The sequence below is a fragment of the Apteryx rowi genome, unplaced genomic scaffold (assembly GCF_003343035.1).
Source record: "Apteryx rowi isolate R43461 unplaced genomic scaffold, aptRow1 scaffold_309, whole genome shotgun sequence".
NCBI classification, from domain to species: Eukaryota; Metazoa; Chordata; class Aves; order Apterygiformes; family Apterygidae; genus Apteryx; species Apteryx rowi.
Window position 1 is genome coordinate 715,680 of NW_020449519.1, and position 24,214 is coordinate 739,893.

Below are 24,214 nucleotides of genomic sequence, written 5' to 3' on the forward strand. Positions count from 1 at the left end.
AGGTGTTTTAGGAACAAGTGCAAAGCGCAGTGCGGCTTAACAATCGGCTTAACCAAATCCCTGCTCACTCACTGAAGCAACACAGCAAAGATGAGCTCCTGAAACAAGATATTTGAAACCACACAAATGATACTGGGGAAAACTGCAAAACTGAAACAGAGGAGGGGAGACTTCTTAACCTGCTGAACTCAGGAGCAAACTCCTGTCCCTTACAGCCTCCTGCCTTCATCCCTACCAGATTTGCTTTGAGAACAGCTGTAGTGCTGTGTAAAAGAGCTTCGTTAAGGCCATATGCAGATGCAGCTTTGAGGTGCACGTACTGAAGCATCGTATCCCTGAAAAGGATGGGGTCAGTTCCCTTTCACAGAGCGTTTTATAAAACTCTGTTGAAAATACTGCAAATACTTGCAACCTGACAAGACCAAAAAAGAATAGAGAATTTGAGGAAAAGATTAAGCAGCTCGAGGATTTATGAAGCAAGATTTCAACCACTGCTCACACAGACAGCCTAAGAGTATACATGCAGACTGTCTGCAGAGATTTAGAGGTGCTGCCTTAATACCAAGGAATTGTTTCGGATGAGCCAAGCAGGGGTAGCTACGAGCACTGGAATGCAACTGATCAAAGGAAAAAAATTTAGGCTTACTATCAAGAAACCTTCCTTAACTGTGAAGTCTATTAGGCTGTGAAATAATCTCCCAAGGGAATAATTGTAGTAATAATACTTAGCACTCAAACAGTGCTTTACATTTTTAAGACCCTGTACAAAAATTAGCCAATATAATTAAAGAGGGTAGCAGAAACGCCATGCGTTGTGTCATTTTAAATGTTACTCTGGTCAATGCACTAGAGAATATCCTGGAAAAAGCAACCTTCGTTAGACTCGGACTGACAGTTAAGATTTCCTTTCTTTCTTCCTATTAGTGTCTCCAAATGTCTAAACTTTACCTTGAAGACCAAAACTAACTTCACTGAAAAAAAACCCATACAATAGAATATCCAATTGTTGCCTTTTTTTAAATGAGACTAAAAATAAATATACACCCAAGAAATACATTTAAAAACTTACTTTTTTCTTGGCATTTTAATTCACCACATTCCCTAATGTTACTCCACAAACTCCCAAATTTAACGGGGTGTCAGCTGATCTCTAGGAAAAAAACATACTACTAGGGATCATTTTCCAAGTTAATTTGCATTGATTTGCTTTTCAAAAAACCACACATCAGGTATTTGGGAGGACTCTTGCTTTTTATTCTTTTCACAGTCATTACGTAAATACACATTTATAACATGGATAGGAGAAAGCCGATAACATCATATGTCTATAAGGGGAAACACAGGAGGTTAAGAAGTGTCATAATCATAATTTCCTGGGTAACTTTGATTCAAGTCCTTTGTTGCAAATGAATTTTGAGATAGCCTTTTGCCTCAGGACTCTTGCCTCTTGAGTGTACAGATCAAAACTTTAGGGGAAGGGAGGGCTGTGCAGTAAACAGATTTGTAGGTGGACCCCCTGCTTCATTTGTTGCAGAAGCTGGAAGTTGTACAGTTAATGAGGCAGAACACTTCAAGAAAGGAAAAAGATGACCTCAAGATTAATACAACTGAATGATCAATTTTAAGCCCCAGCAATGTTTTCCAGACTTTTTCAAGTCACCTATGTCAGATTTTTCATATTATGTATTTCTTATTTTTGCAGTGCATAAACTGGGATGTTCCTGTCTGATGCCCCTGTATTTCCTTGTATAGAAATACAAATGAAGTCACTAGGAACTGAGCTTTGAATATACATAATATTCTTTAGAAATTATCCAGTCCTAACTGGGTACCCAAATTAAGCATGTATGTATCTGATGTGTCTGTCTGCCTCCACTCATCGCTCTTAGTAGAGGGGCAATTCCCCATCCATTCTCATGTGCTGATAAAGGGTATTTATTGCTGGTGAAGCCCTCAGGAATTAGACGTTTTGATAAGCAAGCAAGAAAATAAGACAAGGAGACAAAGAATAAACTATTTAGAATTATTGAAGTGATGCAAATAGTATCTTGGAAGAAAACTTTGGAAGTGGCAGGGACAGAACCCCAGTTTTCCTTAGGTCCATTCAAGTTTATTAATCATGAGGCTATCCTGAAATACAACTGCAAGAATAGTCTTGCTAATGCTTCTAACCTGCTCAGTAAGGCCTGAATCTAGCTAGATTTTAGCAGATAAATTTCTGGCAATCAGTAATAAGCATATGCAAGCAACAATTTCCCCTCTACATATCTCTGACATTAACACTACCCTGTGACAAATTTCAAAGTTCCCAGTCCCAGATTAGGCACAAAAGAATTTTCCAATCAAAAGAACTATTTCAACAGGGCAAAATAAAATGTGAGATTTAACTGCACTTTAAGATTTTAAAATTTTTATTTTCAAATTAATTTTTAATATTAATTTATGCAAGCATGGCTACAGTCATAATGCAAGGTATTTGCAAATATTTTAAGTTAAGTAAGGAGGATCAAGTAGGCAAAAAAACCACCTCAAAATGAAGGCCAGAATAGATGAAGTGTCTGAAGCCAGGCCTTTTTATTTGAACAACTAAATACATGGATTGAAATCAAGACATGCTAACTGTAAAAGAATGCCCATTATTTATCCTTGTAAAACAAAGAAAAAGGTCTTGGGAAGCATTTTGGTCTATATTCATTAAGGATGTAAAATGTCAAGTCTCTATTGCTGTCCTTGGCTGTGTTTGAAATTGCTAGATATAACACCAGGTACTAAATACACCTGTGATTGGCAGCCATAGAAAAAATTTTGTGTGTGTGTGTGTGTGTGTGTGTGTGTGTGCGCGTGTGCGTGTGAGATGCACTGCAGCTTCTACAAGTGCGGACAGATAAGAAAGAGCTTCTACTTTGTTGACATTTTTCTTTTTCCATTATCTCAAACATTCTGCAGTAGAAATTGCATACCTGCAATTACAATTACAACTAATTGATCTGCCATTTCCCATGTCATAATTAATGTCATGTTTTAATAGAGTTATAATCATTCCATAATGATGCTTTTCATTCACCAGCTTCCCACAAAGTATAAAAGTATAATGCACAAAAGCAATGAACTTTACAAGGCTGTTTCAAAAACATCCCAAAAGGAACATCTTGGTGTATTACAATGAACTTTTAAAAAATGTTTCTGTATTCTTATCTGAGCTGCAATAAAATACCACGCAAAAAAGACTTTTCACTCTGGCACTCCTCCTTCCCTGAACATCCATAGGTGAAAAACGAAATCAATGATTCAGTGACAAATGCATTATGTTTCCTAAGGGGTTATTTAATGTACTCTTAGCAAGGATGGAAAATGATGGTTTCTAGAGAACAGATGGTAACAAGACAAAATATCAACAGACCACAGTTGTTGACTGCAATTTATGGAGTGTACAGATGTGTCAACTTAAATGCAGTGATTCTGAGACCAATAAAAGTACTTCCTGATACCAACAGATTAATTTTTCATGACCCCTGGTTACACAGCTATTACATTTTTAAAAACTAATTATTCATCTACAAAAGAAACAACAACTTTGCTTGAACATCATTACTATAAAGTGGAATGTTGCTCTTGCTAGCAAGAACAACAACAAAAAACAAAAAAGGAGAACTATGGGAGAGAATACAAGTTTGCAAATCATCCTTTTAGAATAAAATCTGCTTTTCTGCAGTAAAGAATATTGCAAAGAAAGATGAATGCCAGCAGCCAACACAGATTTAAAGTAATAGTATGCAATAAGGAGATCCCACTTCCTAGCCAAATATGAGGCATGCTTACAAAAGGGCCTTTTTTTACCCTTTAATTTAGCAGGATGAATAACGGTGCTTGTGAAGGTTGTAAGTGACTGGCAGTGCCTGAAACTGCAGTTCCCTATTTATTATCCATAGTGTAATTAACTATGCAGACAATCTCCCCGATGCTGCTCTGTAAGACTAAAGATACACGACTGCCAAAACCACATATCTCAGAAACTTCATCAATGAAAAGGTTTAGTTTAGATCTGATCATTGTAATCTGAACCCATCTTCATCTTGTCTTATACTTCAGCTTGCCTCCTTAGTCCCTTTCCTGTATATGTCTACCTCAAATTCCTCTAAGGATTGGTCCTCTGCTTGTGAAGAATAAGAAAGGAGATGGTAACTCTATATTACAGATTCCCCTGTTCCAACATACAAATCAATTCTAAAACAAGCACATTACAATAATCATATCACAAAATGCCTCACTTAACAGACAATGTTAAGTTAGCCTATAGAGAAGGCAATAAAAAACAAATTCTCCACTATCAAAGATGCAAGACAGTTTATCATGGGCTAAACTGTTTACCCATCTAACACATCCAGCCCACTTCATGTTGCTTTAACCTCAGCTTCTCTCCACACCTATCCTTCTAGCTTCCCTCTCCTCCTTAGGTCCTTGGTCCTTGTCACTTAACTCTCTTTTTTTGCTTACCTAATTCTCTTCTTAAAGTCCTTTTTTCCCCATATATAATATAAACACTATATTTAAATTGTGGCAAAGTAACCTAACATTTACAGTATTATTCCCTCGACTTCTGTTTTTATTCTTCTGTCACTTATCTTTTCTATTTTGCCCAGAAGCTGTTCAGGGCAGGTTCTGCCACCACCTCTTTTGTTTGGTACAGTCCCTACAGCAATGAGGCTCCATTTTGGTTACCCTATAAGCGCTATCATAATAAACATTATTAATAGCAACAGCTTATTCTCCACATCAGCAACCTGGCATCACAGATTATGTACATCCACAAAACACATCAGTGTGCACAAACTGAGAAGCTGACACCAATTTGGCTGATTCTTCTCCCTCATTGGTTTTATAGCCGTATAAACCCCACTTCAGTGGAGTTACTCCTGATTTAAAGTAGTGTAAGCAAGAGGAGAATGAGTCCTCTATTTCTGGCAGGCAAATGAAAGAGCTCATAAAACAGAGCACACAGATTTAGAGGTCAAAGACACTATATTACAAAAGATCCCCCCGCCCCTTGAGCAAAGCTCAACTTTCCACCCTTGAGGTTTCTTCTTTGGCTTCTTTAAACTATGCACTGCCTAGATAGAGAGTTCTGGAAAATAATATCCTTTACAGAGCAAGCAGCCAAGGCAATGGTGACACAAGATACTCTGCACTATGTACCAGTCTTACTACTTTGCAGATATATTGGATGTAAGTGAATTCAGGGGATTGAGAAGTCAAAAGAGCAAGCTGCAATTTATATGATCAAAACATCAACAGCACAAGCTTGGAGTCATTTATTACTTTACCACGTAGAACCAAAGGAGAATCTCACCTACCTGAATCATATGCAAAATCTCTAGGTTCCTGTTTAATCATCAGAGGAGGGGGGAAATTTTGACTGGCTGCACTGCCAACCATAGCGTTGTGTTCATAAACTGGATCGTGGTACTCCTGCTTAAAACCTTGAGGTGGGAATGGGATGTTTGGCTCAGACATCTGGCGCTGATATATTGGACGTCCTTCCCTTGGCATTGCAGGCAAAGGTGGGAAAGAATTGCAAGGTTCAGAGAGCTGGCGGCGAAATCTAGGACACAAGTTAGAGAGGTCATTTAAAGATGCAGTTACTGGCTTTAAGGTACATTCTATTTCCTGAAGATCTTCACAGGTCATGATTAGCAGGAGGGAATGGCTTTACCACTTCATCAGTAGCAAATATTTTATTTATGATAATGCCACATGCTCCCATCAGGATTATGACCACTGCAATGCTGTAATAACAGAAAACAGCAACAAGCAAAAAAACAAAAAGAACCCCAATAAATACCAACTCTAAAACCCATTCCCACCACAATCTTCTTTGCCTTCAACATCATCTCTGCAACAGAAGAGGCAAGCAGGAAATGCATTTGGTCTTCCAACAACTTCAAACTAGCTAGAAAGATGGACTTTACCCACCACAGTAACATGAAGGAGCCTTAGCTAGAGTTAGGCATAGACATATTGTTGGCATTTGAATTTACTCTTACTTTATTCTTACCGCTACACAGAAACGATTCTGACCACCCAACACACACATACATTTCAAACAAATAGTACTGTCTGTGGTAACATCTGGAATCACCCCAGAGTAAGGGTCTCCAGTTCTCTTTTCTTGGAGACAACATCATGGGAGGTCTACCTGAGAAGCTGGCATTGCATTCCAGCTTCAATGGGAAGGAGATTTAATCACTCCGGAAAAAGGACAGGGTGCAGATTTTGCTAAGAGACACAATGCATAAGAATTCCCCTCCTGCCTTAATTTGTCTCCTAGGTCATTTCTGCATGAAAGAAAAAGTCCGTATGAGCCATACAGCCACTCACTACTCCAAAATGCTCTTCAAATGGCAAAAAAGTCTGAGAATTCAGCTTTAAATTAATTTCATTTCAATGCAGTGATGCTCAAGAACCTACATGTGTTGCCCCATCTGTAAAACATATACAGTCTGAACTAAAAGGTCTGAATGGAATCACTTGGACACCTGCAGGTTCAGAAGCACAGAGAATACAAAGGTGCTATTTTCCTACCCGGCCCTGATGAACTGCATGCATTATAACAAAATCCTCTTGTCCTCTCCTGTGAAATACCACAATGGGGGGACCTATTGCTTCTGCACTAATCCATAGCAGATGAAATGTTCTTAAAACAGTTTACTACCCCTATTATCATTCACCGTGAACAAACACATTTTTCTTTTCTTAAATTAAAAATAATAACAATAATAATAAATAATAAAACAGAAGCCTCTTCCTTCCTTTGCAAGTTTCTCACTGTCGCACTAAAAGTCAAGAACTAATCATTCTTCAGCTTCCCGCACTTTGCAGCTCAACTGACTTTGGCTGATGCAAGCAAAAGCAGATATTCTCTTGAAAAAAACTGGGTGAGTGAAGAAGAAAGCAGGGTTTTGACTGTACAGGCAATACAATCCTTGACTATCATCTTATATATAGTACATGTTTCTGAAACAATTTTAACTCCACTAATTTCTATCAAAATACTGCTCTGAATTTGGTCTGACAAATATTTACAAATACTGTGGGAGCTACAGGGATAGAAGTTATTAGAATGTAGTAGCGAAGACTGAAAATTAATTGTTTTACTGAAAAATAATTTTTAATGCTGCTGCAAGGATTCTATTTTGCTGTAGAAAGAGTACTGCACTGTAACATTAGGTTTTGCAATTCCACCTACACCTGCAGAAAATAAACTTGGAAACTCAAATATATTATGAAACAGTTAGGCTGACTGGCACTGCATTCATTTCCCTCTTTTCCTTTTTTCATTAGCCAAAAAAAGAAGCAGAAATTATCATTAAGAACTGTCAAGGAGTGAATCAGAAAATTGCAACTTGAAGTTAAAATAAGAAACAGGCTCACTCACAAAGCCTCAAAGGAAGTTAATAATACTTGTTGTACTGGAAGCTTTGTATGGAATCAAGCCATTTGTTTATACAAGTGGATTTGATTCCTGTTGGTACTTGTTAGGACCACTTATCGTTCATATACTCATGCCTTGTATGAAGCTGTATGTGCTCTATGTTCTAGATAGTGATGCTATCTTATGCCATCAATGCCTGTTCCAAAGAAATATACTTTGAGTTATGGAGTTATGTATAAACTCACACAGGTAGGTCATTTGTTTAAATGATATTTTCTAAATACACTCATTGTGAAAGAATGTCTTCTCCAGCTAAACCAGGCCCTGAGTAGTATACCATCTTGTACATTAGGAGGATCTGAATTTCACAAAACCATGAAGTACACATTTGCTTCAAACAATTGGAAGCGAGGAGATTCAAAGTAAATCATCTTCCTTTAGAAAAGGAGAAAGACAAAACTTTTGGCCTATTCCGAGTCAGCTATTTTTGGACGTCACTAAAAGGGTGTTCAACATGATGTTCTGTCATAGAAGGGAACCGTTAAAGCAAAATGCCCTAAAGAACATGAGTATCAAAGTCACAGAAAAAAAGTGCCATGTCAAGACCCCATAAAGCTTGTGTAGAGCAAGTGTTATGGGTATAGAAAAATAAACTGTCCGAGGCGCATACAAGCCTCTATAAATACTTGAATTAGGGCTGACATACAGCTTCAGTATTCTCTTTACAGGTTGCTCTAAAACAAAAGTTTTTCTAACCTGAAAAATCCTGTTTTTGCTCTCTGCACAGAAGCCATTTAGCTTTTGGAGATTCAGTCTCCTGACTACTTGACTTTGCTGTATGTACAGAAAATTTGTCCACCATCCTGTAATCAAAACCACACCCTGGCTTCACTGGTGGCCTGCATGGTTAGACCACAGTCCAAGGACGAGGAAAAGACTGGCAGCTGAAAGGGCAGCTGAAGGGGCCAATTCAGTGTTTCGGCACTGAGAAAGGCTCATAAAGAACCTTGGGTAATATTTAAAACTATCTCAGCAGAGCACAAAACAGCAATATAAACCTTAGTAACCTCCTTCAGAAGTGATGTGCATAAATCCCTGGAGATAATACCCCTTATTAGAGCAGAAGCATGCAAATCGCACTCCCAACAACTATGATTTTCTTTCAAGATTCCTTTTATTTTGCTAATGCTTCAGCGCTAAGTCGAGTCTCTGAACATATATATCTATTTATACATAGCTGAACTTCAGAATGCTCAGAGCAACCACACAGTGCAGCAAACAAAAATAGGCTTATGTAATAAAAGTTAGGATGATTAAAATTCTACACACAAGTGTTTGATCTCAAAAATAAGAGAAATCCACTCCAAGCACATGCACTGCAAAACCGAGCTAAGAAAGATGGTCAGTTGTCTGGAGCTCTCTAACATATCAAAACAAAACAGGGTGACTTAAGGACAGTTTAAGCTTTAATTCTAGTTTCTAGCTCTTGTGGTTTTTACTTAGACTAATGTTATTTAAGCATAGTTTTTGTTGGCATCTTAATTTGTTTGAAATGCTTTATTTCAAAAGGGTTTGGAAAAATGATCCACCCTTCCAAAGAATATTCTGAAGCAGTGACACCATAATGTAACCACTTATCTCTTTGATAAAACAATTTCTTAGCAAGAGGCCAGACACCTATAGCCAGGACCATGCCTGCTAGCGACTTCATTATCTCGTAGGACTTACTAGCCTCAAGTGGATTACCCTCACAAGGTAGCAGAAGTAGGTCATTAAAACTCTGTCATTGCTCATATGAATTCCTACTGGAGTCCATCAAGCTGGATATCACTCTGTTATTAAACATGCCTATTTCTGGCATTCTGAACCACTCTGGCTTTCACCTTGGACCTTTGCAACTATTCCCTTTTTAAAGGGAATAGTTGAGGGCATGAACCCACGGCTGCCCTACACAAAGACAGTCAGTCAGCTTGCAGCCACAACAGAAACACCTTCTGTTTGGATCCCCTGCATATTTTGTGTTTTACCTGTGGTCCATAGGGAAACTGTTGTCTTGAATGGACTGGGATGGAGGGAGATGGGTAGGGAAAACCCGGTCGGGCTTAGGAGTCTGAGCTGAGTTTGGGGAGGCATGGTGCAGTGGTGACACAGGAGTGCTGGATGGCGTTGGTGGGTTGGAGGGCCTCATTCCCACTTGTGGCTTCTGATCATAGGCACTATCAGAAACAGAAAAAAAGGTCAAGCTATTTTCTCTGCAAAAAGTATAGCAACTACATCCAGAGAAAAGAAGTGTCACATTTATAAGCTTTTTATTATAGATACTTTATTAACCAGTTTGGGGCAGAGGAATTCTCTGCTTTACACTGAGAAGAGCACAGGAAAAAATCAAGTTAGAGGTCAAGTGGCTCAACACAGCATTTTCCTCTCCAGGGCCTAGAAATGTATTTTTTAAAGGATTCAGTCTTAAAGTGACATTCTAAAGGAGATATACAAAATACATAAAAGTAGAAGCACCTGGACTAGAGTACAAAGGCAGTCTTGATGGTGCCTGTCAAGTCTCTTTTTTAGAGCTTGCACAAGCCACAAAGTGAGACAGTAAAACAATGCAGCTAGAGGGAAGGGATCTGACCCAGAAAAACAATGCTGTTAGTTTAGCTACCCACACTACAATGTCTCAGTCTCTCTTAATAGGTTATTTTTCTCTCTTTCAGAAATAAAGTTCTGGTCCTGCAAATACATAGACACTATTTTCAAAGGTGCTTCAAATGAGGAAAGGACTTTAGCACTTTGATCATCCCTGTGTCTAAACAGGACAAATGCAGATGTTAGGCAGATAGTAAACATGAACTTACATCTCTCCTTAAATCATATCTCCTAGCATCCATCAAATCCATTGATGGTTGCATTTGATTTTTTGAAATCAAAATCACTCCTCTATGACTGGGGAAGCTGTCGGTCTTTTTTTTCCTCCTTCCCTCCACCCAAGTTAAATGCAAATGCTTTAAGYATTACCAGGTTCGGTAGTACATTAATGAGAATAAGAACTCACTGCCAAGATAAAAGATTCCAAAATAGACTAAAATGTCAATAAGAAACCCTTCACTGCTGACACTAAAGGAAGAATGAGTGACATGTAAGTGTGAACGAAAAGAAAGTCAATAAAGAACATAGTGGTATCAAGCTTCCCCCCTCCCAGAAAAGAATTAAAGCTGTTATTATCTACCCTTATAATCAGAAGACAACTTGCTTTTGAAAAGATAAAGATGCAAAGGCCTAATAAAATACTATTTTAAATTGTAATCATCCACGAACGCACACATATATCATCTGCAAGACTTGTCAAATGCCTAATGTGTTGCTCAGATCTGCCAATCTCTTGTCTGTTGCACAGAGCTCTCTCTCTTTCCTAATGTGTGTAATGTATTTTAAAAGTACTTTCAACACAGCTCTCAGAAAGCAAGACACTCCTTCCTTCTATTTCACACTTGCACCCTCCGTTTTTAAACTCTGGCTACCTCCCACAGAGGAGGAATGAAGAATATGCATTCTGATGAAAAACACTGCTTTAGAATGATTATGTAAGAGTTTGATACAACTGTAAACAACTCCATCAGTGTTCATCAGCTAAATGCATTATCTCATCAGTCTGTTATCTGCTGAAGAGGTAACTTTTATAAGATCCCTATTACAGTTTTATCACTCTTTAGTCAGTCCTCATTTAAATCAGCAGTTCCCACTGAAACCACGACAAATGTACTCCTGGTGGCTTTACCTGACATTGTACAGGCACTTTTCCCCATAACTGAACTTGAATGGTTGTTCTTGACTGCAAGCAGAGCCAAGTTCCGAACATGGGCTATGGGGTTCCTTCTTGATTTTCACAGGGAGACCATGAAAAGCCACTGGAAAGAGAAAGAAAATGTAATTAAAAACCAAGTACAATATTAACAATGAGCTTTCTCAAGTTAGCTAGACACTGCTAATTAAACACATGATTAATTAAACCATTGTAGTACTAGAAACAATATAGGAAATAAACATTTCAAGTATTTCTTCGGGTGTCAGCAGAAAAATAGACACCAGAGATCCTTTGCATTGGCTATTAGCACTTTTATTGTTTAATAGAATGATGGCCAGGATCCCATCTCATTAGCAGGAAAATAACAGCCCACTTATATTTGGCTTTACTACTGTCAATGTTGTCAGAGGCAAAATACTTCCCAGGCACTAAATGTTTCTAAGTAATATTAGTGAGGTAGCTTTTAGCTATAAATGCAATGGTAGTTCACCTCAGAGTGCCACACAAATGACTCCAAAATTAATTTCTCATATATCAGCCTCAAGTATTCAATTGGTAATCTTTTTGTCCCATAAAATACATGAAAATTTGCAGACAAACTTATGAAATTGGAGGATTACACACTCCTTTAGTTATAAGTAATGTCTGAAAAAATACCCACAAAATGCTTTCAGTAATTTTTCTCATATCTACACAGGATAAAATTGTGGCCTCACTGAGGTCAACAGTAAGTGTGATGCAGACACAAGCAGAGAAAGGATTTTTAGCCATACTTTTCTAAATGGCTAAAGGAACAGACGGAGTGTGACAGAAACACAGCATTAATTAGAAGCACAAGTTGGTCTGGATTCAGAAAAAAGCCAAAGGTAAGGGAAAGGTAAACCAGCATATTAGTTCAAGCCAGTCAACTTTTTCCTGATGCCATAGTCAGCCTTAACCAAAATTAAAGCAGAAGAAAATTCAAAGCAGTCTTAATTCCTTCACCTCATCTAGACAAATCTACAATAAGTGGGGAAGAGGACAAAGGACTAAAAGACAGGTATTTAACTTAACAGTTTGAAAACACATCCTTCAAGTTTTAAATAAAATGAGGCTATAAATCTATTTTAGGATGCTGAGAAGCCTACAGTTTGGGGATTAGCTCTTATGATTGAGGTTTGATGTTGTCACCAAAACCCCATAGTCAGAGTCTAGCCTGACACAGACACTTGTGCCTCTGTGGAAATCCACATATGCACAGCAGTCCCCGTTAGAGAACCTCAGTGCAAAATTAGGGCATTATTATATACCATTAAGTAGTATCTTGTCCCTTCCCTTGCACATGAGCTTAGGAGAGAATTTACTACACTCCATAAATTTTCTGATACTAACATATGTGCATGTATATGCATGTGTGTGGTGGGGAGAGGAAAGTAAATAAAACTCTCTAAAAAGTGAGCAATAGAACCAATAAATTCTGATCTATTTGTGTCCTATCCTGATTAGGGATTCCCACTACAGGTTTTCCCATAGTTGGGCCACGTACAGAAACTCTTTCACAAATGGGTCCTCTGGTACCCTACTATATGACAGCTTACACTAAAGCTCTTAATTGAGACATCTGCAAGATATTGCTACATCATTTGCCACCTATTTTCACAAAACACAAACAACTTGTCTGTAAGACTGTTATCCAGCCATTATATTGGGTGGGTAATAGTCAATTACCTGAAAACATTTTGATGGGAGGGAAAAGCAGACAGTAAGGCAGGCACCCAATACTCATGTGCAGTAACTTAAACTCAGATGAAAAGTGGTGAACATCAAAACAAGGAAAGAAGTCTTTCTGAATTCAACTGTTGGAACTAAAATAAGAGATTATATGGACCTCTTGAATAAGGGCTGTCAAATTTTAGTAATGAGGCAAAATGCAATCCACACTTAGCCTTACACTGTAATTGCAAAGCAGGTTGATGTCCAATAGTTTTGGCAGGGGGGGTTGCTAGTGAACTTTTACTGCTGTCTCTCTTCACACGCTTTGGTCAGATAATACACGTTTAATGTGTACGATGGGCCCCGCATCTCCAGAGCTGTGGCTCTGATGCAAAGGTAAGCAATGTCTTTGACTCGAATCAGAGAATTAAACCACAACTGTAACAAGACTCTTTTTTAAAGCCAGTATCAAATATTTGCACAAAGGCCACACGATGCTCTATTTTTTTTTTAAACTTTGCTACTTCCTCAGAGTTAATCTGTTATGAAAAATTACTTCCCTTATTTATTTTTAAATAACGGGAGTACAGAGACTCCCACACCACAGCCCTGTGCGGAGAACTGGCTGGGTATTTCATCACAGCGCTGAGAGCCTGAACGTCTGCTAACAGGCAGTTTTCCAGCTCACTGGCACAGGCACAAGTGAAAGCAGCACATTCATTTTGTGCAATTTGCTTTACCTTCCCACATGGAGTTGGTGCATGTAAAAGGCTGTTAAGTACTAAATTATTCCTTATCAAATCACCATCATCTGGAGTCATGATCAACACTAATTAAATTACTTTCACTGAGCACGGCTCCAGCCTGCTGCCTCGGCTGCGAGGTACATTTTATTTTGCTTACTGTACAGACCTAGCTAGGTACAGGGCACAGTGCTAGAAGGCATCTGTGCTGTAGTTTTAATTAAAGTTTACCTCACCTTCCTCCCAGCTTTATAAGCTAGGGTAAAGTGTATCAAATCAAGTAGGTTAACGCCTTCATTTCATTTAGGGAAAGCATTACAGTCCAAAGTGATTTTATATTAGATCTTTATCTTAACTATGGCCAGAACAGATAATGTAGCTGCAAAATTTAAAGCCTTCCTCAGGCAGTCCCCTGACACAGTCACCATGCAAAGCTTCATCTGTAACTTCTTAAATGTACACTTTACAGGAAGAAAGGGAAAAAAAGACAGCCTTAGGAAACTACTTTTCACGTTTTGTTTTGATGCTGGGGGGGGGGGGTGGTCCTTGAAGGCTATTTGACCTTTCAAACCACATCTTACATGTGGCTGAAAATGACAGTTGTTTTTAAGAGTAAAATTTCAAAACCATTCAAAACAGTTCCTTGTATCATCACTGCCACCTCCACCCATCACTGTTCATTTTAGTGTGACATTCATTATAGTATACCTATTAAAATAGGCTTTAAAATACACAGTTTTACTAAGCTGAATTTTACATTATGCTTTTAATCAGTTTTTTTTTAAGAGAGCAAGGTTGCTTATTTATATAATCTAATTTTAGTGCAGCATCCCAAGCTACTACCACATCCAAATTAAAAAAAAACAAAAAAACAAAAAAAACCCAGACATTTAAAACAACCAACTTCTCAACTTCTCACCATTTCTTTTTTCCTGCTGGCAAATTCATTTTACTTAAACCCAGAATAAAGTCTCAACCCTATTAAAGTAACGGGCACTTTGCCTTAATAATGATCTTATTAAGAAGTGACCAAGGGCAAAGCTTTCATCCCGAGTGATTACTTAAAGATAACTACCTCCAAACGTGAAAGGCAAACAATCCTACAACCTGCATTTAGATGGATGTCTTCAACACCTCATCTCAACGACCAGGGAAAGTACGGCTTGGCTTACCGGCATCAGGACCTGCTCATTCTGCAAACCCTGCCTGTAGCTCCTTTGAAGCCAACATGCAGACATAAGGCAAGCCGAAGGCTTGCTACCATCTGTGGCAAATTGATTAAGGTACAATATACTACTGTATGCATAGTCTCTGTCTATAGATCTATCTATCTGTATCTGCAGAGTAAGAGGGCCTGCATGTTACACATAACGTAATCTTGTGTATTCTTATATTAGCATTCTGTATTTTTGAAGTGTTTTTAAGGACTTAGATTCTGCAAAACAGTAATTTTGCCATGTAGTAAACTCATACGGAACATGCATAAATATAGGCTGAAGCCAACTACACCTAGCTTTGAAGTGCTACTCTCCTTTGGTTGTTACCTGTCAGCAGCCTAATCCCCAAACATTTTACTCATGATAACTCCCACCTTAAGACCTGAATGAATAACAACTGTTTCAAGAAATCTTAAATTAAAGAAAGAATTGGTTTGTCTTAGAAGAGACTAATTTGTATACTTTCTAGGTTGACAGACAGGACATTTACCATCCCTGCACAAATAGAACTGAATCTCTTCTTTTGAGAAAGCCTCAGAAATACATTACATAAAATACAAAAGCAATGGTTTCACGTACTTTTCAATTCAAGAGATGAGTATTCAAGATGAAGAAATGAGGGAGATTTTACATGAAATTGTCTGCAAGTCATTTCTACTTTAAGCAAAAAGTTATTTTATAATTTTCAAACTTCAGATTCCTGTCTAGAACACAAAGTAAAATTTGTTTTTATTTTCTGAAGAAGTGATTTAAATATTTTTTTAAAAATTATGAGATATTACTGGTAATTTAGTGACGTGGGTTAACGGCTGGCAATCTGACTGCACTGCCCAAAAGAAACCATGATGTCTTATTATTGACACTTGTAGGTAATGAGCATTTACTGTATGGTATAGAATGAACTGACAGTAGCAACCTTGCTTGTGTTACTGAACTCAAATGACGTTAAGTGATATTATATTCATGTGTATTAAGTTCGAGGACTTTGTGCATCCGCAGAGAGGAGGAAGTAACAGGGAGGTCAGCCTAAGTCATGCCCTCTATGTTTTTGCTGAATGTTTCTGGCTTGCTTTTCACATTTATGCCCTCAAATCACCCTCTAAACCTGATTTTGTAAATAAACTCATTCATTTTTACAACCAATTACAAAAAAACTGTTAATATGTGATATAAATTTACAGAGATGAACACATTTGAATAGAGGGGACTTGATTTTTGACAGAAGAAGAAAAAAAGATAGAAGATGGAAAAAAAAGTAAGTTAACACAGCTTACATCTCCAGGTGCTAGACTGATTGAGGTGACCTGAGCAAGTATTCAGTAAAATTTCAAAAGCAAAAGAAGAAGCCCTCTGTACTGATAAAGCCAATACTGCCACACTTTAAATCTATCTTGCAATACGCACAGAAATGCAGCAGGCACTTCAGATACATCAGAGTCTCTCAAAGATTCTTTTCCAGTACATTTACCTCCGCCAAGCCCTCCCCTTCCCCCAACACACAAAAATCCATTACTAAAGGGTCTAATCTCAGCTATCAGCACAGAGTGCCTTTTATGGAGCCATTAAACCATTTCTCTTGTTTACAGTGCCTGAAGAAAGATGTGAATTATGTCTGTGACAAAACAGGTGATAACATTTCTAAACTGCTATCAAAATGCAAACTGAAATACACTTAAGGACAGGGACCCTAGTTCGCGTTTTTGCAATTTTCCTTGCTCACTATAACTGAGCAGCACTCACCTGATGATTTAGAGCAATTATTTATGCTGTAAGTACAACAGGTAGGCATTTTGGTCCAAAAAGATATATATAGATAGAGTAACAGTTTATTGAACGGTTCATTCAGGAGGGCAAAATGCTGGTTACTTCTCAGCTGTTAGCGATGACCTAGGTGCTCTTATCAGCAGACTTAGAAGAATAAAAAAAAAATCCAAACAACATAGTGGGTTCATACAATGCCTGCAATGCTCTAATTCTGCAACAGTTACTTACCATTTAAATCTACAACTTCTAAATTCAGTATTGGTATTYGTCCTTCCAATGCAACAAGTCACAAAACTGAACACTTCTTACATGACCTTCCAGGTGGGAATGCCAGTCTTAGATATCTGTTTTTGAAATGGTTCTAAAAATATGTATTTAACTTACGGAACAACAGCCTTCTGTGTTCTGGAGATTGTTTATTGATTATTTATTTCTAGATCATTGTGATTTGAGCTACAGACCTTCGCAAGTAGTTAGTTACCTGCACTCTGAATTTGAACATTTAATAGGCATCTGACATGCCTGAGCAGTGTGCTCTTTCCATGTCATTCCACTACCTATTAGCTGAGGCGTTTTACAGGTTATCTCTGGGGTGCACARGAGGAATTAATTGAAGCAGCTGAAGCAGGGCCTGGACCCAGATGACCAATCCTTCATACTCTGGAGGTTACTGCTGCTACAGCAGCTGAATGGTCATACAGCCTAGTGTACTAACACAAACTGAAATAAAAACACCTTTTTGGAAAGGTGACAGCTCAGCAATAAGCATATATATAAGTCTCATAGTCAATGGAAGAGAGGTAGAAGGAGGAAAAGAGAGTAAAAAGGGTGGTGTCTGAGTCTGTCCAGCTAAACTGTTCCCAAGGCTTTTGAATCCAAGCTTACACATACAGACCACTGCAACAGCTGCAAGTATGGATGACTGAGGCAAGTTTCCACCTTGTACAGTCTCTTGGCTAGACGACGGCAAAAAATGCTCTTGTTCCTGACCACTGAAACAGCTGCAATGAGCAAGACTTGAAGACTGTAGACCGCTTTAAAAAGTGGCTGAGCAGATTAAATCTGTACAGACTCTACCAAGTTCTCCAACCATTTGATCTATCAAAGTCACCTCTATCAGATCTCAGCTGGACTCCAGTCAACGGGATTTCATTTAGGTCCTACTCTTTGCCAGATATTAAAAGAAGATGGTGACAAATTGGATATCTGACACACAGATGTGTATCATCATCGTGGTTTCAGAGACTCTCCTGGCAGTTCATATAGAAACTGAACATGGACATGGGACCTGAGCTTTCAGGATTTCACAAGTGAAAGTCATTAGAAAAGGGGGAAAAAAAATATTCTGAACCAAACTTTTCAAGTTTTTTTTTTGGGGGGGGAGGGGGGGAAGGCACGATATTGATATGGTATTATTGTCTAAATCAAAGAGAAAGAATTTGTCCCTAGAGACAACTGGCCTCCACCGAGTCCCACTGAGTGGTGACTATTCACCAGAATCAGTGTGTGTGTGCGTGCACATGCACACACATGCACAGTCAAATGGAAGTAAATATACTGAAGATGAAAGCATGCCTCTGCAATGATACATTGCGTATGGTCAAAATATGTTTAATATTATAATAAACAGCAACAAGTTTCTTCCTTTTCAAATACCTATTTGAAACTTGGGAGAAAATGGGGAAGAGGCATGCAATAGAGAGGAACAGGAGGTAAGCATGTAAAAATGACTTCAACTAAAAAGCTGGTTCTTTTACTATGTGGTGGCCTGGTTTTATGTCCAGGGAAGGAAATTTGAGGATAGCCAGTATCACTGCAAATGTTCTGCCACCCCTCCTCTCGGTGCTCTTTCCCAGAAAGTGAAACCTCATGATTGGGCAGTACTTGGCAGACCTATTAGATATGATTCCATCAATTCAGTCTTTGCCTTGGCTTCAGATCAGATCCTTCCAGCCCCTACCAGCTCAATAGATAGAAACAGCATGGGACCTCATTTTTTGGAAGCTGGTTCTGAACGATGAGCCCAAGCACTAGCTTTCAAAGCCAACTGGCAAGAATAGAATACGTGGGCAAATGGATCTATTTGAGAACCTTGTTTAACAAAAAGAAAATACCAGCTTGGAAGTAATCTGTCACCTTTACTGGAAAATATGCAACTACAAATTCACTTTAATAACAGTTAAAACTCACTCTGCAAAATGAAGCAAATATTGCTTATTTTCCTTTCCAGTCTAAAGCATACAATACTGTGCATGTCAATTAACAGTCTACTTAAATACTGCATTGCAAGAATGCAATAGCATATTTTTTAAAATCCTTGGCCGGGGGGGGGGGGAGGTAAAGAAGAGTAAAAGACAGTCCATAATTGTGGGATTTGGCCCTCAGAGTCTACATGAATTGCTCTCTCATGATATGATATGAGAAGAAAAAGATATTGACTATAAATTTGAATTAGAAAAGAGTAGTAAGTAGATGAAGATGCACTGCCCTGAAAACTGGAATTCTTTCCTATTTACTACTGTAGAATTTCAAGATGGAAAGTAACAGCACAATTTCCTACAACTGATATTGGGAAATTCTCAACCTTAACATCTGCAGTAATGCATGTGTATTAACAAACACTGTTTGTTAAAATTACTTTCTCTGCTTTGGAGTAGGTTTTTTTTTTTTTTTTTTAAAGCAAACCACAAAGCAGTACAGATTAGAGACTAAAAGACAAAAAAACAAGTATTAGTGAAAATCAATTTTAAATTAATTGAATCAACTGTTCATCTCTAGGTTATTTTAATTCTACATCTCCATCATAATTATTCCCTGTCTTTACTGTGATCTGGCTTTAACATAAAGCCTTTGAGAATAATACATGCAAGACTGAAGAAAARGTTGAATTAGAGAACAGAGATGGGTTCACAGTACCTGGAACATATCAAAGTTGCAGCAGGTCTGTTACAGAAAAAGGTTACATCACTATCCATACAGCAGGTTTATATCAGGGCTTTTGTACATGGGAAAAAAAGTGACCAGCATCATTATAATTATACTGCAGACTGTAAGAGCCGCTTCCTACGGGAGAGCTTTTCTGACTCCTAAAAATGGCACTCCTGTCTCATTTCAGCAAAGAAATTCTTCTAGACATTTCTTTAGAAGCGGAAAGAAATGTCATTCTTTAACTGAAATGTTTTTTTTCTAACGCTTGCATGCTTGGAGGACTCTGAGCCACGGCAGATGCAGTGTACTCCAGAGGTGGAGGGCTTCTTAGCCAGGGTGGAGGAGGGGGGCACAAGATTGTACCCACATGGCTTAATAACTGGTTTAATTCTGTAAATCCCCATTTATAGACACCCCTCCTTTGCTTGTCTGTGCAGCTGCAATTTCAGTAATATTCGTCGAAGTTTCTGGGAGGACAACTGCAGCACTGGGGCTGGGACTGCTGGAGGCATGGCGGAGAATGCAGCGATTACGAGCCGCTTGGCTCCTCACTTAAAAGGACCCTGGCAGCTGACAATCAAAGTTACAAGTAAGTTTGCATATCAAAAAAAAAAAAAAAAAAAAAAAGCCTGCCCAAAAGAGTAAGCCAGCTGGTTAGAGAAAGAGGTGGGGAGGAAGAAAAAAAGAAAAAAAAAGCTTTCAGTAAATATTAATAAAAGTTAATCTACTCCCCAAATCCCAAAGACCGAGCAATTACAAGGCAAACTTTTCAACAGGCTGCTAGCAAACACTTTGTTAGGACACTATCTGTCCTTTGGCCTAAACTGACACTGTATTTGGCCAGCTGCTAACAGGCTGAACCGCCACATGGTATCAGAAGATTGTCACTCCCCTCTGCCCCCAAAGCAAACGACTAATTTGACATGATTTTGGCTAGCTGAACCCTCTCATCCTCCACTCCCAAAAGATTTCTAGCAGAGAATCGTCTAGAGCATATTTTATTTAGGGGGAGTTACAGTTACTGACACAGTTTCTTAGCGTCTGAAAGCAGCAATCTCCCAGAAATGCTTTCACGGGCACTATTTTCCACTGATTTATGTCCCCTTCATGCAGTGCTATCCTTCCTTCCAGACATTTACCTGCTGGAGTTTATGAGACTGGCAATTGCAGGCAGCCAAGGGAAAGTACCACCGCCGCAGCAGGTGCCCTCACCCGGCACAACGAATCGCCTCAGAGCAAGTGCCTTGAGGGCAAAAGTTAACTTGTTGGTAAACACCACAGACACCGGCTAACCATGAGAATAATACGAGGAAATTTGCAGAACCTTGCGGGGAGGGAGAAACACAGGATTAAGGCAGTAGGATCAAACTCGCTGGCTTTGATGTTAGAGGAGAGAAGGTGAGGCAGGAGGAAGAGCTCCCTTCCTCCCGTCCCCTGCCCCCAAAACAAACGGGGCTCACAGCTCTCTGGAGGAGGAAGCAGTAACCTAATAAAAATTAAACCAGCCGGGTTCTGTAGCATTTGATCTAAAACCCATGGATAACAAGCTGATGGGAGGGGGGAAATCTAAAGATATTTTAACCTTTCTAGACTGGATCTGCAACCCCAAGGACCCCCCAGAGAAACACAGTTGCTCTTCATTTGCATTAACTTTTGGTGTTAAAATTCTGCCAGGAGATCAGGGTCATTTGCTCCTACGGTTCCTTACAGTGTCTGTGGCTCCGAAGGCGCCCAGGCAGGATGCAAAGGGAGGCCAATCTGCCCTGAGAACTCACACTAAAGAGGCAGGTCGTAATGTAAAACCAAGCCTGGGAGAAAACCTAAATTGCATTCCTACCTGGGACTTATCAGTGGAGTTAAATGCAAGGAGGAAGAGCACTGGACACTAAATTAGGGTCTGTGCGCTTTTCTGAGGAGGAGATTTCCATTTGCAGCAATTTTGAAAATTTAATTTAAATTGTAAGATGTAATGGCTAAGTACATATGTAACTTCCATTACTAAAATATCCAAGTGATATAATACCCCAGTGTTTTACACAAAACGCACACACACACTCTCATCCCATTTCCACTTCAGGTAAATTAGCAGTTTGAGGTCTTTTTTTCCCCCCCCCAGCTTTCAAGGATACAGAATCATCAAGAAAACTTTGGCAAATCTAACAAATGTTTCTACCAGAAATAACAATAAGGTTTAAAATAAACCATTTAATTTGTTTTGGTATTTTTTATTTTAAAAGTATCCTCAACTTCATATGTAGGCAAGCATGTTCATAGCACGGAAGAAAAAAAAACCAAACAGTTTTTAGCAGGAACTAATTCTGACTCTAGTTTCCCGTTTATAGGAAACTTTCAAGTCAGATCAATCTAGTTTAAAATATATGTTTTTTTTCTTTTCTCATATATTCATTCATACAAAGAGCCAGCTATACAGGAGAAGGCAGCTGATCTTGTACTTGCAGCTAGACAAAAAGTGAAGAAAAAATGGATTTAATCTCTGGTTCTGCCATTTGTCATTTATAACCCAAACAACTTTTGGTTTCAAAAGGTTGCTTCTAGTTTGAAGTATTTCAGTCTTAGGAGCCTACCTTCAGAGATCCATAACCAGTGAGTCAGTTTACTTCCCTGCAAAATAGGACTATCTTCATAATAAAAGAACATCATAATAAAAGAACATCATAATAAAAGAACATCATAATAAAAGAACATCATAATAAAATTATCCTTAAGGATAATCATGCCTGTCTGTCAGTTAGCTACTCAAAAATATGTGAAAGCAAGTGCTAGACAAGCCAATAGATAATAAAATGGATTACCAGAGAGCTCTCTCAAGCATACATTAAGCAACTAATTTAAAAGATTATTTACAATTTGTTTTTATTTTAGCAACTCTCAGTGATAGAGAGGCATTAAAGGGAACAAAAATTATATTTTCAGAAAATAATTTTTAATTTGATGCTGCCTTTAACAGTAGAAAAATGTATTCATTCACAGAACAAGCACACACTCACTCAAGGTATCTAATGGGATTTTTGTTTACTGTGCTGGAAGAATGAAACAGTCACAACTCTAAATACCTATGTCTCCTTCATACTTAAATTTTCAAGAACACTCAGCAATAAGGCATCACTACCCAGATCTAGTTTCTCTTTCATTAAAGCGAGGCTCAAATCTAAATCTTTAGTTTACTACTAAATTACAGAGAGCACTGCAAAAGCTGCAGTTTCCACTGGAAAAGGTGCAGGCCATTCAAATGAGTCAACAGTAAAATTCAGCTCACAAGTTTTATCACTGATTCAACAGGGAAACAAAGAAGCCATTGTCAAAGCGGTTACATCTGGGAAACTAAAGTCAGGACTGAAATAAGGAGCTTGATATTCAAAGACTCTTAGCAAAGAGCTTTTTTTGAAGTTGGTGGAATTTGGACCACCTGACTCTGATTCTCAGCACAGCTATTTAAAGCTTCTGCTATCACTTATAGTGTCTTTACTGTACATGAGACTCAGATCTGAATATATAGAACCACTAAATGAACATTTGAGAATCACTAAATGCACATTTTTCTGAAGCCATGTATTAAGTTTTTTGATTATTTTACACATGCATGCAATCAGTGAGTGTAAAAATTATACAATGTGTAATTCTTATAAACATGTGTGTCTATATACATATACTATATGTATATACACACACACACACACACAGAGTAGACACTGTATATATATAAATGCATTTGTATAAATCTAGCTTCCAAATTCTAGTGCTAAATATTTGATACTTTTGGTCTTTACTGAATATTGGTACTTTCCCAAAGTTTCTATTGTCTCCATTTGTGTTTGTGCTTAGCCACGTGAAGTTTTCTTTACAGGTGGATTAGAAAGGAAACATTGCGCTCTGTTTCAGCATGAAGATGTACGAGCAGTTAAAAAAAATAATAAAACTATTCATCTTTTTTAGATATATGTTAGGAACAGAAAAGAACCAACATTTGAACAAAGAGGATCAAATTTGCAAAACTGGCAATTGTTTTTGCACTTGTAAATTTTCAAATGTCCTTGATTATGACTCCCAGAATATAAAGTTAAATTTAAAGACAAGAACCTGGCCAGTGAGTAACCTGCCTTTCACTGACTGCAGGACTTGGCAATAAATGTCATTGCTAAAAAATATTTCACTACATTAACTTACTGGCAACCACATTTGCTGAGTAAGTCCATAAACAGACACAGGAAAAAAGACAACCAGAAATAAAGTTGCTAATGATTCACTCTTTTCTAACATGCATAATCCTCAGCTTAAAGAACAGATACATAAGAATAAAGATATCCTTTACCAACATAGTTCACTTCTCTCCTCACCTCGAATCAAGGTCGACCTAGAATCCAAAATGGGTAAGAGTAATGTATCAAAGACAAGGAGATCAAGCAGGAGCTTCAATAAGAAAAAAGAAAAGAGAAGAATCCTTCTCAGGCAAAAGATTGTAGCACAAACCTTAAAAAATAAACCAGTTTTTCATTTACAAGTTTGGAGTAGGTAGGCTTAGATTATTTCTAGAATAAAATGTTGATGACTTCTAAAACTCAAAATGCTTAACTTTCCTACTTAATGCATTGAGTAGCTAGTCTAATAAATMTTATCATTTATA

General features: G+C 38.1%; 1 protein-coding gene across 6 annotated transcripts in view; it reads right to left on the bottom strand.

Moving 5' to 3' along the window:
* The window catches only part of ETV1 (ETS variant 1), a 63,661-nt gene that overhangs the window by 18,801 nt on the left and 20,646 nt on the right, over window positions 1–24,214 (bottom strand). For 5 of the 6 annotated variants that reach the window (XM_026070303.1, XM_026070302.1, XM_026070301.1 and 2 more), the window contains 3 exons: window positions 11,202–11,331; window positions 9,457–9,645; window positions 5,352–5,599 (listed from right to left, as the gene is read on the bottom strand). In XM_026070303.1, coding sequence (XP_025926088.1) covers window positions 5,352–5,599; window positions 9,457–9,645; window positions 11,202–11,331 — 567 coding nt within the window. The remainder of the gene's footprint in view (window positions 1–5,351; window positions 5,600–9,456; window positions 9,646–11,201; window positions 11,332–24,214) is intronic. The other variant, XM_026070308.1, reaches the window with a different exon arrangement.